General features: G+C 38.3%; 1 protein-coding gene across 1 annotated transcript in view; it reads right to left on the bottom strand.

Annotated features, from left to right (window-relative positions):
* Window positions 1-6,372: 6,372 nt before the first annotated feature.
* ATP6V1A (ATPase H+ transporting V1 subunit A) overlaps window positions 6,373-16,142 on the bottom strand; it is a 60,799-nt gene continuing 51,029 nt past the window's right edge. The window contains exons 12-15 of the mRNA XM_070788243.1: window positions 13,530-13,733; window positions 12,156-12,250; window positions 10,474-10,645; window positions 6,373-8,723 (exon numbers count right to left, since the gene is read on the bottom strand). Coding sequence (XP_070644344.1) covers window positions 8,631-8,723; window positions 10,474-10,645; window positions 12,156-12,250; window positions 13,530-13,733 — 564 coding nt within the window. The 3' untranslated portion in view covers window positions 6,373-8,630. The remainder of the gene's footprint in view (window positions 8,724-10,473; window positions 10,646-12,155; window positions 12,251-13,529; window positions 13,734-16,142) is intronic.

The following is a 16,142-nucleotide window of genomic DNA, read 5'->3' as shown; positions in this document are numbered from 1 at the left end:
TTCTTTTCCAAAAGAGCAAGCCCATCCTTTTTGTTTCTGTTGTGTTTATGGGCTAAGTTATTTTATTGAAGTGTAATTTTAAAATTTTCACTTCATAATATTTAAATGGATATTGCTTTTAATTCAATCCAAATTGCTGTAAAATCAAGGAGCGTGTTTCCCCTTCTGCCCAATATATAAACTCAATAGCCTGGGTTTCTGTTTGCAGTTTCTAGAGATTAATTTTCTCATGAACATACATTTTGAGAATATCATATAGGTGATTCTTGCTATGACATAGCCCCCCTCTTCATGGACAAACAATTGTAACTAAGTTATAATCTAATCAATGGAGGGTTCAGATAAGTTAGCCATTGAATTTGGGGTAAAACACAAGCAATGTGGCACATGCAAAATTTGCTTTGGGAAGCCGAAAGACACCTCAGATAGAAAGTAGCTGCAGAGGTACATGGTGCTATTTCTTACGTGAGCAACTCTGTAAATACCACAGATTTATTTATGTTCATCACAAAATTACTTCTTACCAGGCAGTAGTTTAACCAAAGTGATACCAAGAGATGCTGCTAGAAGAAAGAAACATATTTGAAATGGTTCTTGTCAGTTGATTCTATTAGGTAAGTCACATGATTCAAATGTCAATGTTTTATTATTCTTGATAGTCACTTGCTTAAGAGTTTTGCATTTGATAATGAATTTCTATATAGGATCAGGCCAACACTGGTCCTTTGAAAAGGATTCAGTAAGCACTGACATTTTAACAAGCGTTAAGAGTCTGGCTGTTCACTTATAAGCAGTGTTGCTGAAACTTCTGGTTTGAAGACTACCTTCATGATCTTGCTATATCTCCCTAATTGCCTGCATTTTTCTATACTTAATATTTTTCTTTAAAAATGACTCACTTCAAAAATTGTTTTTACTAGTTTGGCCTGCTCCCTTAACAAATCCTTGAAATCTTAGATATGAAATACATATTTGCCTCTAAACATTAAAATGTATTAAAAAAATAAATAAAATGTATTATTATTCATCCATCTCTCTCCAAAACCCATCTCATGGACACAGAAATAGTGCTGTGCTGTGCAATGCCCCTTCAAGGAAAGACTTGATGCCTAGCTGTCAGGACTGTGGTTAGCAGACAGCTACCAGCTGTCAGCTCCTGCTTGGCTGTGTCTACAGGTGCCATGTCATCTCAGGTCATATCCTTCCAGGGCAGCATGAACCGGACTGTAAGAGGGAGCGGGAGAGACATGGAGTACTAAGGCCTGGCTGTCTTAGTCTGATGCATGTCAACTCTGGCAATATTTGCTCCAGAATTTCCTCACTGGAAGGGCTAAGGCTATGCTAAGCCTGCTTTGTACTTTGATTTCTGCTATGCCCAATGTGGCTCTGCACCCACCCTTTCTTTATTCTAAGTAAGCAAATTGTACCTCCATCTCCATCTCAGCATCCATTTCCAAAGGACCCATACTGTGACACCATGCTTGAGAAAATACTGTCCTAAATTGTTTTTTTAGGATGATTGTTAAAAGGTCTTTATAAAGACTATGAAATAAAGCATGCAATTTAAAAATAAAATCCATGAATATGATTTTGTGTGACTGAACTATAACTTGACTTTTAATACAAGGTGTTCAAGACTCAGTGCAATTTCAAGTCATCTAGTAAATGCTAGATGTACTACTTGGAAGCTATAACAGTATCAGAGTTGTTCAGATGATAGCAGAAAATCAAACTAAAAGTTATTGTAATGGATTAAAGGAAAAGGAATTTTGAATCTCAGGACAAGTACTATTTTTTCAAAAACATGAAACTAAATTATACTCTATCATTTTATTTAAAAATTAAGCCTGCGGAGAAAAAAGATTAAAATATGTCACAGGATTTTCACTCCTTTTTGAAATCTCCTGAATAAAAAGAAATGAGAAGAGAAATTGCAGTCCATTCAATAAAAACCTGAAACCACTCAATAGAATCCTGTTTGAAATCCGTGAGTTTAACAATGATTATTACTCCAATTTCATGATTTAGGAAAACTTTGTCCAAGTTCCAGACAGTTCTGAATCTAAATTAGTCAGAAACACATGAATCAGGAGAGCACTGTTTAAGGGCAATAACTATGGACATGTTAAAATATAAACAGTTCAGAAAAATCTTCAAGTAGAGATTGCAGTAGAACTGTTAATATTCAGAGGATATTTACTTAAATCTTCTGTGTTACCTTTCATATCTAAACATTGAATAAAAATACTTGTTGCCCCAAACTTGCCCCATGGTAAGAATCACCTGGGATGTTTGTTAAGTTAGCTCCTATCTTTCCCCCATGATTCTATAGATTATCCGCTGGATCATCGAAAAAGCCAAGTGAGTTCCAGAAAAACATTTACTTCTTCTTTATTGATTCCACCAAAGCCTTTGATTGTGTGGATCACAACAAACCATGGAAATTCTTAAAAGAGATGGGAATACCAGGCCACCTGGCCCGTCTCTTGAGAAATCTGTATGCATCAACAGTTAGAAATGGCCATGGAACAACAGACTGGTTCCAAATTGGAAAAGGAGTATGTCAAGGCTGTATATTGTCACCCTGCTTACTTAACTTATATGCAGAATACATCATATGAAATGCCAGGCTGGATGAAGCACAAGCTGGAATCAAGATGGCTGGGAGAATATCAATTATATTTGTAAATATACTCAAATATGCAGATGGGCATATTATACTGCCCATATACTTATGGGCAGAAAGCGAAAAACTAGAGTCTTTTGATGAAAGTGAAAGAAGACAGTGAAAAGTTGGCTTAAAGCTCAATATTCAGAAAATTAACATCGTGGCATCCGGTCCTATCACTTCATGGCAAATAGATGGGGAAGAAACGGAAACAGTGACTTTATTTTGGGGGGCTTCAAAATTACTGCAGATGGTGACTGCAGCCATGAAATTAAAAGATGCTTGCTCCTTGGAAGAAAAACTATGACCAATCTAGACAGCATAGTAAAAATCAGAGACATTACATTGCTAGGTCCGTCTAGCCAAAGCTATGGTTTTCCAGTAGTCATGTGTGGATGTGAGAGTTGGACTATAAAGAAAGCTGAGCACCGAAGCACTGATGCTTTTGAAAGTTGGTGTTGGAGAAGACTCTTGAGAGTCCCTAGGACTGCAAGGAGATCCAACCAGTCAATCCTAAAGGAAATAAGTCCTGAATATTCATTAGAAGGACTGATGCTGAAACTCCAATACTTTGGCCAGCTGATGGAAAGAACTGACTCACTGGAAAAGACCCTGATGCTGGGAAAGATTAAATGCAGGAGAAGGGGACGAGAGAGGATGAGATGGTTGGATGGTATCACCGACTTGATGCACGAGTTTGAGTAAGCTCCGGGAAGCTTTACTTTCTCTGTGACACGGAGCAAATCAGCTAACCTCTCTGGACTTCTGGTTTCTCTTCTGTATTATGAGGGGGTTGGAAAATACGATCAAAACCCCCTTTCATTCAAGAAGCTGCTTTACCTTCAGAAGCACTAAACCCACATCAGCCTATTTATAAGCATAATTGGTGTGTGAACTATCTTTTTAAAAAACATCTTTTTGAAGAGATTCTCTTTTAAACACTTTTTCCCGAGTATCCTGATTCTTTTACAGGGTGCTGCTTTATGTTGCAGAACAATGGCTTTTCAGTTACTGATTGAATGATCTTTTTTCCCCTGGGTTCTTAAGAGGCCTGAAGTAGTCGCTTAGAGTGCCCCACCTGAATCTCCTTGGCCATGGCTACCATTTCAGTGCCCACTAGCTGATCTCCCAATTGTTGGCATCTACATCTCTTTGCGGGCTTCCCAGGTGGCTCAGTGGTATAAAAGAATCCACCTGCCAATGCAGGAGACACAGCTGAGATGCAGGTTTGATGCCTGGATCAGGAAATGGCAACCCACTCCAGTATTCTTATCTGAAAAATTCCATGGACAGAGGAGCCTGGCAGGCTGCAGTCCATGGGGTCACATGCATGTGAATCTCTTTGCAAAGGATTTTCTGTGGCCACCAGAACCTGATCTATTTATATGCATGTGTTGGTCACTGATTCTCCTTATCTTTGTGGGAACAGCCTTCAGTGGATGACTGACAGCAGCTTTCATCGTCGTTCAACTCATGCCCATTGAGTCAGTGATACCATCCAACCATCTCATCCTCTATTGTCCCCTTCTCCTCCTGCCCTAAGTCTTTCCCAGCATCAGGGTCTTTTCCAATAAATTGCTGACTGCCCAATAGTGATGCTGAAAAGTACTCTAGCTTCCTTGCATCCCAGGTGGGATCAGTTCAGTTGCTCAGTCATGTCTGACTGTGACCCCATGAATTGCAGCAAACCAGGCCTCCCTGTCGGAGAAGGCATTGGCACCCCACTAAGTCCCATGGACGGAGGAGCCTGGTAGGTTGCAGTCCATGGGGTCTCTAAGAGTCGGACACAACTGAGCGACTTCACTTTCACTTTTCACTTTCATGCATTGGAGAAGGAAATGGCAACCCATTCCAGTGTTCTTGCCTGGAGAATCCCAGGGACGGGGGAGCCTGGTGGGCTGCCGTGTCAGGGGTCGCACAGAGTCAGACACGACTGAAGTGACTTAGCAGCAGCAGCAGGCCTCCCTGTCCATCACTAACTCCCAGAGTTCACCCAAACTCATGTCCATGGAGTCAGTGATGCCATCCAGCCATCTTATCCTCTGTCGTCCCCTTCTCCTCTTGCCTCCAATCCCTCCCAGCATCAGAATCTTTTCCAATGCGTCAACTCTTTGCATGAGGTGGCCAAAATATTGGAGTAAATCACTGCAGATGGTGATTGCAGCCATGAAATTAAAAGACGCTTACTCCTTGGAAGGAAAGTTATGACCAATCTAGATAGCATATTCAAAAGCAGAGACATTACTTTGCCAACAAAGGTCCGTCTAGTCAAGACTATGGTTTTTCCAGTGGTCATATATGGATGTGAAAGTTGGACTGTGAAGAAAGTTGAGCGCCGAAGAACCGATGCTTTTGAACTGTGGTGTTGGAGAAGACTCTTGAGAGTCCCTTGGACTGCAAGGAGATCCAACCAGTCCATTCTAAGGGAGATCAGTCCTGGGTGTTCTTCGGAAGGAATGATGCTAATGAGGTGCATATTTTTCAGCTGTTCCCACAACTCCCCAGCAGGACTGTGCTCCAAAATTTGTTTGATAATACTTATTGGTCTTCTTCAATTCTGTCTTCATTCTCTATTCCCCTATTGGTACTTTCCTGGGAGCACATCCCAAATAGACTGCCTGCAATCAAAGACACATTTCAGTGTCAACTTCAAGGTAACTCAAACAAAAAGGGAGCCCTTAGAACAACTTCAGTGGCATTTTATCAGTTCCCTTCTTCATACTCTTATACTGTGGCAATACAGTAAAATGAATAATCTGAAAATACTGCATTAGTACCAAAGAAGACTAAAAATCGCCCAAACAATCTATAATCGATAAACTTTCCAGTTAATTTTTAAGGATTTCTCTGTATAAACTTGACACTCGATAGTAATGTAGAGTTGTTAATTTCACACTGCTTATTACTTTAGAAATTGTTAAAAATAGCCTTCAGTTCAGTCACTCAGTCATGTCCAACTCTTTGTAAGCCCATGTCAGGCTTCCTTCCCTGTCCATTACCAATTCCCGGAGCTTGCTCAAACTCAAGTCCATTGAGTTGGTGATGCCATTCAACCATCTCATTCTCTGTCGTCCCCTTCTCCCGACTTCAATCTTCCCCAGAATCAGGGTCTTTTCCAATGAATCGGTTCTTTAAATCAGCTGGCCAAAGTACTGGATCTTCTGTTTCAGCATCAGTCCTTCCAATAAATATTCAGGATTGATTTCCTTTAGGACTGACTGGTTTGATCTCTGTACTATCCAAGGGACTCTCAAGAGTCTTCTCCAACATCACAGTGCAAAAGCATCAACTGAAATAAAAATACTTAAGGAAGTAAAATGCCCTGTGAACATGCTACATTGGATCTTAACTAACTGGCCTTTCAAAATTATGAATTACAAAGCTTTAGTTCATTTCCCAAAAGTAGAGATGAGTACACTGATTTCCTTTCATTTATAAGTCTATTTTTAGAAACCATTCATTTTTTCAACTTAAAGTAATATTTTGAATGCTATGTGATTCCATGTACTACATTTTCCAATCACAGTGGTATATGATTATAGGACTTTATGCAGTCTGTAGTGAGGGCCCCAATTCAACTTCATGATCTTAAGAAGAGAGAAATAAAAAACTTTAAAAGTTCACACTGAAAACAAGCCAAAATACAATGTGACACTTCTTTTTTAAAGCAGATCTGGCCACAGCCACAAAAAAAGAAAAAAATATTAATTTAAATCCACTTTTTATTCTTTCATAGATTTTAACAATTATACACAACTTTTAACATAAAGATAGTGAAACCTTAAGGATAAGTAGGCAATACACATGACCTCTTCGATTCACTCTTCAGGATGGAAAGTTCCAAAGGGTACAATGTGTGAGATTTAACACTGGAAAAATACATATGAAACTTGTTAACTGGCTCCACTTAGGACCAGACACAGCACAATAAATATAGAACTGAATCATTTTTTTAAAAGATTACTGTAATTTTGACACATTCTTACTAAAGAAACTGATCAGTGACCAATGTGAAATTCTACAACATACAGGTGGAGGGACACTTACAATGAGGCTCTGAGCGAAGTTTCTCTAGTAGCTTCACAGGCACACCCCAACGTTCTTAAAAAGGAGTAAGAATGTATACAGCAAATTCAGAACAACAAAAGACAAACTTGGTCAAACTTTCTTTGCCATATCATTCATTACTATCACAATCCTAGTTTGCTGGTAGATTTAAGGTAGGAACTGAAAGATTTTTATAATTCTTTTAATTTCCACTGGTCTTAGGTAGGGCCTCTAGGTAGGAGGCCACACTGGAAGCAAACCGATTAAGCAGCACCATTATGTCCACATCTCAACAAATCATTGCATAATTTTTATCTTCCAATACTCCGAAAAGTTAAAGAAGGATACTTATCCTGAATAGCAGGACATTGTAAGAAAATGCAATCTGTAAGGATTTAAACAAACAAAGCTGAATTCTCTATTGACTGCATCTTTCCTTAATAGACCAAAAGAAATACATTACTTAAAAATTTAAATAACAACATATTGAGGCGTAACATAAATAAATGCTATTACATTTCCGTTTGAGACTGTTGGACTTGTTCACATTCCCTTTCCTCTTCCCAAAGAGGAAGCAATGGCGCCAGCGTGATTGGTCAGAAAGACTTCATGGGAAACTGATGTTTTTAGAGCTGTTCTGCAGTGTGCCTTATCATACAAATGCAGAAACTATTATTTTAAAACATATACTTAAAAGATAGGAAGAAATAATCTTTTTTTTTTTTTTTCACATAACCCAAATTCTATTATCTTGCACCTGCTGATTTTAGAATTAACTTCATTCCTATGAAAGAGAATTGGAACTGTTATGCTGCTACAGCTACAGCTATTCTGGGAAATCTTTCGAGCCAGTGAATCATAAATCACATGAAAGAACAGTGTTTTCTACAATCAGGAACCTGGTTGTTCAAAAGCAAACATGCAAACATGTGACACATGTTATTATCTTGTAAAAACATAATGCCACTCTGGCCCCAAGAATCACCAAAGCCCAACTGGTCCTTAGAGGTGCAAACAGCCTTTAACCACTACAAAACATATTATCTGTGGCATTTTTCTCCCCATCACACTGCCACATGATTCTCAGAAGCTTAGCCTTCTAAGATGTTTGAGGAAAAAAAAGGTGTGATGTGAATCAAGTGCTCGTGATTGTTTTAAATGTAATTTTAAAAAGAATTGTCTAGTAATGTAGTAGAATAGTACTTGATATTGAATTTTTCCCAGTGAAATAAAATAGACTTTAACAAGGTGATGTTAACCTAAGTTTGACCATCTGGCTCCTTTTTACCTTTTTAGAGGGCACTGATTTCATCTATTGTGCTGAGTCCCACAGATGTCTGCTTTAAAAACAGTATAGTTTTCAACAGTTTCCCATAAATGTTCTTGATTTATACTGGGGGAAGCAACACATAATCAAAACATTAATCATTCATGTTTTAAAAAAAGCAATTATTTCCTGTAAAGCAGTTACTTAGCAAAATGCTAAGCTGCAAGTAAAGTCATTTCACAAAGTACCTGTCAAAATGTATAGAAGTCTGGCCTTCCATTCCAAATCCACTGCAAAGAGAGTAACATGCAGCAGTCCTGTTTACAATTTAATAGTGATGAGGAAAGGGTAAACCTAGGACAAGGAGAGACGTCACATACACGTTTCCAGTAGTGTAGCCATCGTGTATCAAATTTACTACATTCACCACTTCGGAGAAATGTTCAGGGGGGGCCCTTCAAACACTGGAACAAAGGAATGTTTGTTTTATATAAGACCTATCAAATAAATGGGGAAACAAATGATTACACACAGAGGCACTAGTCTCAAACCTGCACAGTAAAGAAGCAAAGGGTCCAAGATGAGAAATTTAGGAAAATATACACGTATGAGAGCTTGCTGAGGAAAAGGAGGAGAGAGATCACAGTTCTAATCTTCAAGGCTACGGAATGCATTCTGCATATCTTCAAGAAGTTGTGCATAGTCGGCCTTGATCTTCGCCTCACCATCTTTCACTGGATCCTGAAAAAAGACATTATAGAATTCAATTTACCTTTGGAAAATAATTTTTGTTAACACATAGTGAGTTATTTGTATTTACTGTATTTGAGCAGGAGGTTAAGTGAGATGCACTAGTAAAACACAAGGCAAGAGGCAGGATTATTATTTTTCCTTTAAGGGTAAAATGTATAAAGGAATAGTCTAACCATAAACAGAAGACAAAATTTCAGTTTTGTGTCCTGCCTGCTAACTGTGTTCAACAGCCAAAGGATTTACCCTTGACAATATGCAAAATACTAGGAAACTGAAACTATGCAGCAACGTGTATTAGATACATTCCTCTTTGTATATACATAGTTGGAATTAATTTAATCAAAACAAATTTACTATTCAGGGCCTGGCATTATCATGCTGGGACATGAAATAACCTCAAAATGCACCCTATTTAAAATCTGTATAGAAAGCAACTAAATTGAGTAAAATGTACAAAAGAGACTTTAAAGTGTTTAAGCCCTCTGACCCAATTATTCTACTTTTGAGAACATATATGAGGAAGATACACAAACCCAACTGCATTAACAAAGTTGTCCATATCAAAAACCTCCAAATGCATAAGAAAAGGAAAATATTCTTCAGCCACAAAATAGTGCTACAGAAAAATACCGAATGATACTAAAAAATAACATGTTATTTAGATACAATGTACCTGTAAACATAAAAATGATAGCACCTTTAGTTATACCACTCCCTGGTGGCAATAATAGACTACCAGAAGTCATCATTATTACATTATTGAGTATCTTTTTATCATTTTCCTATGAATGTGTAATTTTTAAAAAATAAAATTTGGATCAAATTACATGTGGAATTTCTTTGCAACCTGACTTTTTTCCTCACTCATTATACCATAACCATGTCACTGTGTCTTTGGATGTTCCTTGAAAAAAGATGTATGATGTCAATGCCTTCATAATATTTTTGTTGTAAGGTACATGGCGCAATGTACTGCTGGCTCCGCCACTTTTGGATGACATTTAAGAAGTCTGATATGCAATCTTCTACATGTATCCATATCAAAATCTGATTATTTCCTTGGGTTATCAGTTTTGAAGTGGAAAGACAGGACTCAAACCACGTGGATATTTTAAAATCCTTGATACAGTGAGTATCTCTTTGTACAAATTTACTTTCAATCTTAACATACACATTCAAAGAATCCGTCTCAATATCTCAATAGGAGATTAGTAACTATACTTGGATATCATGATTTAGAAATAAATACAACTCGACTGATCAAGTATTTTAAAAACAGTCTTACACATTTGAGTTTCCATCAATAATTTCACTTATCTATGTGGACTTCCCAAACAATGAGCCACTTAAAAGTAAAAATGATGTGTATAGTAGGATAATAAAAATAACCAGGCAGCAGAAATCATTTCAAGAAGGAGCATGGAGGTTAGACAGATAACAACAGGTACTTGAGGTAAGGTAACTGCTGCTTAGCAATGATTTTAGTTCTAAACTGCCTGGTGGTTAAGACAAAAGGGAAAACACGTCAGCATTTATTTTAGACATGACATACTATAATCTTTATCACTAGAATTCCTATTTGAACACAGCTTTGAGGTCTGCTTTGCTTTTACATAACCCGAGTATGTGTGAAAATGATAAATGCAAGTTTCACACACCAAGTTTGAGAACCAAATATTTCAAAAAATCAAAAAGAAACACTTCCTACTAAAAGAAGTTTATGGTACAAACAATATACCTTGAATTTCATGGAGGAAAGCTTATAGAGGATCTCCCCCATGTGCTCACGGATAATGGACCATGTGATTTTATTGTCACTCTGGGCAGTGGTTTCAACAGCTCTGCGGGCCATATCATAAAATGCAATCATGTTGGACAGCATCCCCACTGTCTTGTAGAATGGGCAGAACCTAGGATAAATGAAAGTCAAAATAATAAAACAGAAAATCGAAAGCAAGTTCATACTTTTTATTTCATCTGTGTAATACCAGAGCATTAGTTTCTTTATTTAGATATGCACACTACTTATATTTATGGCATGATACTTAAGGAATGAAAAAAAAAATAGTGGAAAAGATTAGTAACACTTAACCGGAGTTTTTGGAGATGTCTCAGGAATGTGGGGTGGATAGAGACATGGAGGCATATGCTTTCTTTTATTTAAGAGTGATGTTAATTTTCATTAACATCACAATAAAACAGTACTGCTACAATCTAATGACTCTCTGAGAGCGTGTTTGTGTACAGTGCAGTTAAAGCAGTAACCCAAATGGAAAATAACAAAGTTGTAAAGAGTCCCTTGTGATAGTTAGTTAAGGTTGAATAAATAATAGGAAAGCAGGGAACTGTAATTTCCTAGAGCTAATAAGCAGCCCCCTTCTCCACTAAAGTGTTCACTTGCATTTACACATACCTTTTAATAATAAAGACACACAATAGTCAACTTGGATCACATGCATTCTAATAAAATTTCTAACACATTTAAACTTATTTGCATACACAATTTCATGTACACTCTCTTTTCATAGAATTTTCCCTTATGGACTTCTCTTTGTGTGCCTGGTTCCTAGAGTTTCTGCCTTACTGATTATATTGTCATATTTTCTGCTTGTCCTATATTCTGTTAATCTATTTGTTCCTACAGTCTTATATGGGACCAAATATGATTTGAGGGAGGAAAAGTTATAATCTATGATGAAAGGTTCAAATTATCCAAGTTTAAAAGAAATGGGAACTTTTTGGCCATGGTAGTCAAAGTGAAAGTTGCTCAGTCATGTCCAACTCTTTGTGGCACCATGGGCTGTACTGTCCATGGAATTCTCGAAGCCAGAGTATCGGAGTGGGTAGTCTTTCCCTTTTCCAGGGGATCTTCCCAACCCAGGGACCGAACCCAGGTCTCTCACATTCCAGGCGGATTATTTACCAGCTGAGCCACTAGGAAAGCCCTTGTAGTAGCAGAGATAAATAATGAAAAACAGAGAGCATTGGGTAGAAGTAATAGGGACTGGTGAGATGTCCAATAGTAGAAAGAAAAAAAACAGGACTCTTGGGAAACAGGGCACAAAAGTGTATTATTTTGGCAAAGAGTAGAAGAGGCATGGGCTATCACAACAGGTAGCGAGAAAAGCTTCTGAAAGAGGCAGTGATTCCTTGGGCTCCGTACACTAAACCATAATTTAATCTAAATTAGGCTGGTTCGATAATGAGTGAAAAAAGCTATAATTTGGAGAATGAGCCAAATCAATATAAGGGAATATACTGGATCATTAGATGTATGCTATAAAAATATAAAATAAACCTATACACTGAGTCTCAGTGTGTGTGTATGAGAAAAAAGGCAGGTGGGCGGTTTAACATACATGTAGGCAGTTCCTTCTTCAAAACTTGATAGAATATCCAAAGAAAATCAGGCCAGGTTACCTGTCATAAGGAGTATATCCATTTTGTTGAAGGAAATCATCTTTGATAAGTTTTGCTACCTCCAGAGTGATTTTATCTGTTTCTGCTAGAGAAGCCTAGAAAAGGAAAAAATATATTTTTAGAAACTAACTGCCACAATGTGGGACCAACTGTTGCAATTAATTAGTAAGCAGAAACCAAGTAATCAACACATGATCACCTATCATTAATAAATTCACCTCATAATTGCTTCCTGATTGATTTCCTTTGTTTTCGTTGCAAAAACTATTGATATAATATAAATGTAAGTGTAGTTCAGTAGGTTAAGCATGTTCACATTGCCGTGAAATGACTTCCAAAACTCTCCACCTTACAAATCTGAAACTATACCCATTAAACAACAACTCCTTTTCCTTCGTCCTCTGGACCCCTGGTAACTACCACTCTATTTTCTGTTTCTATGAATTTGACTACTTTAGATATATGTTATATCTAAGTAATTGTTGTTTTGTGACTCATTTATTAACATAATGGCCCCTCAAGGTTCATCACGTTGTAGCATGTGTTAGAATTTTCCTTCGAATAATATTTCATTGTATAGGCAATATGTGAATGCATGCACGTGTGTTGGAAACCAGGACATCTCTGTTGCTTCTACCTTTTAGCACTTGTAAGTGCTGCTAAGATGTGTTTTTTTTTTTAAACACAGAAAAGAGAAATGCCTACCCAATCCTTAGCTGTTCTAGTTATCCTAACTCAGGCACCAGACGTGTGAGGGAAGAAACTTTCAGATGACTAGAGTCTCAGCCACCATATGACAACAAAAACTATATGAGGGGACCCAAGAAAGACTGCCCAAGTAAGACCACCATCCCCAAAACCATGAGCAATAAAGCACTATTTAAGCCACTAAATGTCAAAGTGGTTTGTTATTCAGTAACAGATAATCTATAAACAATAATCATCTTTCTATTTTCCACAATAGAAGCAGGCTACTGAAATATTTGCTGGATAAAGGAATAATCTACAATTTTATTAGTTTAAAAAATATTTAATAAACACTCATTTTCCCAGGCAAGAATCTGCCTATCCAAGGTTCTGTTTGTCCTTAAAAAGCTCCAGTGTGAACTTCCCTGGTGGTAGAGTGGACAGGAGTCTGCCTGCCAATGCAGGGGACACAGGTTCGATCCTTGGTCCAGGAAGGTTCGACATGCTGCAAAGCAACTAAGCCTGTGTGCCATAACTACTGAAGCCTGCACGCCTAGAGCCTGTGCTCTGCAACAAGAGAAGCCACTGCAACGGGAAGCCCTTGCACCGGAATGAAGACCCAGCGTAGCCCCAAAAAGGCTCCAGCGTAACTCACAGATCTGTTCTCCATGAGATCTTACAACTTACCTTTCCCACCAGCTGTACGATTTCTGCCAGGTCTTCTTCTTCCTGCAGAATCTCCTTAGCTTTGGTCCTCAGAGGGACGAACTCTGTGAAGTGCTTGTCGTAGTACTCATCCAAGGCACGCATGTACTTGCTGTAGCTGATCAGCCAATTGACAGAAGGGAAATGCTTACGTTGAGCTAGTTTCTTATCTAAGCCCCAGAACACCTGATTTAAGAACAAAACCAAAAACAAAACACAAAGATTTTTCTTAAAAACAACTTTTTTAAAGTATTGAAGCATATTTGTTTGTCCTAACCATGGAATTCTATACCGTTTTGGTCAAATTATTTATCTTTTAAGTATATACCAAATATAAATGAAATAGAATAAAACTTGCAAATGGAAAAATATTTCTTTTAGCTTCAATATGGATTGTTGTTGTTCAGTCACTAAGCTGTGTCTGACTCTGCAATCCCGTGGACTGCAGCACACTGGGCTTTCCTGTCCTTCACCATCTCCTGGAATTTGCTCAAACTCATGTCCATTGAGTCAGTGATGCCATCCAACCATCTCTGTTGCCCCCTTCTCTTCCTATACTCAATCCTTCCCAGCATCAGGGTCTTTTCCAATGAGTTGGCTCTTCTAGGAATCAAACTTTATCTGGATTTCCTTAACAGTTCGTCAAATCTGACCGCAAAAGATACTGACTCCTTTGAAGACTAGTATGGTGCAATATAAACAGATGAACCAGAAAATGCTAACTATGATAAGACATTTCACTTTAAAATTAAAACCTCTAAGTGTTCTGAATAAATTCAGTTGTGGATCATTAAGGGCCAGTCCTCAGAGGTCTGACAGTCACTTTCAGTTCAGTTCACTTCAGTCGCTCAGTCGTGTCTGACTGTTTGCAACCCCATGGACTGCAGCACACCAGGCCTGTCCGTCACCAACTCCTGGAATTTACTCAAACTCATGTCCACTGGGTCAGTAACACCATCCAACCATCTCATCCTCTGTTGTCCCCTCCTCCTCCTGCCTTCAATCTTTCCCAGCATCAGGGTCTTTTCAAATGAGTCAGTTGTTTGCATCAGCTGGCCAAAGTATTGGAGTTTCAGCTTCAGCATCAGTCCTTCAAATGAATATTCAGGACTGATTTCCTTTAGGATGGACTGGTTGGATCTCCTTGCAGTCCTAGGGATTCTCAAGAGTCTTCTCCAACACCACAGTTCAAAAGCATCAATTCTTCAGCACTAAGCTTTCTTTATAGTCCAACTCTCGCATCCATACATGACTACTGGGAAAACCATATCTTTCACTAGACAGACCTTTGTTGGCAAAGTAATATCTCTGCTTTTTACTATGCTAGGTTGGTCACAGCTTTTCTTCCAAGGAGTAAGCGTCTTTTAATTTCATGGCTGCAGTCACAGTCTGCAGTGTTTCCAAACTCAAAAAAATAAAGCTTCTCACTGTTTCCCCATCTATTTGCTATAAAGTAATGGGACCAGATGCCATGATCTTAGTCTTCTGAATGTTGAGTTTTAAGCCAACTTTTTCACTCTCCTCTTTCACTTTCATCAAGAGTCTCTTTAGTTCTTCCTTTTCTGCCATAAGGGTGGTGTTATCTGCCTATCTGAGGTTACTGATATTTCTCCTGGGAATCTTGATTCCAGCTTGTGCTTCATCCAGCTCAGGGTCTCTCATGATGTACTCTGCATATAATTTCAATAAGGAAGGTGACAATATACAGCCTTGACATACTCCTTTCCCGATTTGTAACCAGTCTGTTGGTCCATGTCCAGCTCTAACTGCTGCTTCTTGACCTGCACACAGATTTCTCAAGAGGCAGGTCAGGTGGTCTGGTATTCCCATCTCTCTCAGAATTTTCCACAGTTTGTGGTGATCCACATAGTCAAAGGCTTTGCATAGTCAATAAAGCAGAAATAGATATTTTTCTGGAACTTTCTTGCTTATTTGATGATCCAATGGATGTTGGCAATTTGATCTCTGCTTCCTCTGCCTTTTTAAAATCCAGTTTGAACATCTGGAAGTTCACAATTCACATACTTTTGAAGCCTGGCTTGGAGAATTTTGAGCATTACTTTACTAGCGTGTGAGATGAGTGCAATTGTGTGGCAGTTTGAACATTCTTTGGCACTGGGTTTCTTTGGGATTGGAATGCAAACCGACCTTTTCCAGTCCTGTGGGCACTGCTGAGTTTCCCAAATTTGCTGGCATACTGACTGCAGCACTTTCACAGCATCATCTTTCAGGATTTAAAATAGCTCAACTGGAATTCCATCACCTCCTCTAGCTTTGTTCATGGTGATCCTTTCTAAGGCCCACTTGACTGTGAATTCTAGGATGTTTGGCTCTGGTGAGTGATCATACCATTGTGATTATCTGGTTCGTGAAGTTCTTTTTTGTACAGTTCTGTGTATTCTTGCCACCTCTTCTTAATATCTTCTGCTTCTGTTAGGCCCATACCATTTCTGTCCTTTATTGTGCCCATCTTTGCACGAAATGTTCCCTTGGTATCTCTAATTTTCTTGAAGAGACCTCTAGTCTTTCCTATTCTATTGTTTTCCTCTATTTCTTTACATTGATCACTGAGGAGGGCTTTCTTATCTCTCCTGC

Source organism: Bos indicus, chromosome 1 (assembly GCF_029378745.1).
Source record: "Bos indicus isolate NIAB-ARS_2022 breed Sahiwal x Tharparkar chromosome 1, NIAB-ARS_B.indTharparkar_mat_pri_1.0, whole genome shotgun sequence".
NCBI lineage: Eukaryota > Metazoa > Chordata > Mammalia > Artiodactyla > Bovidae > Bos > Bos indicus.
The sequence above is the reverse complement of the archived record's forward strand: the minus strand, read 5'-3'. Positions and strand labels throughout refer to the sequence as shown.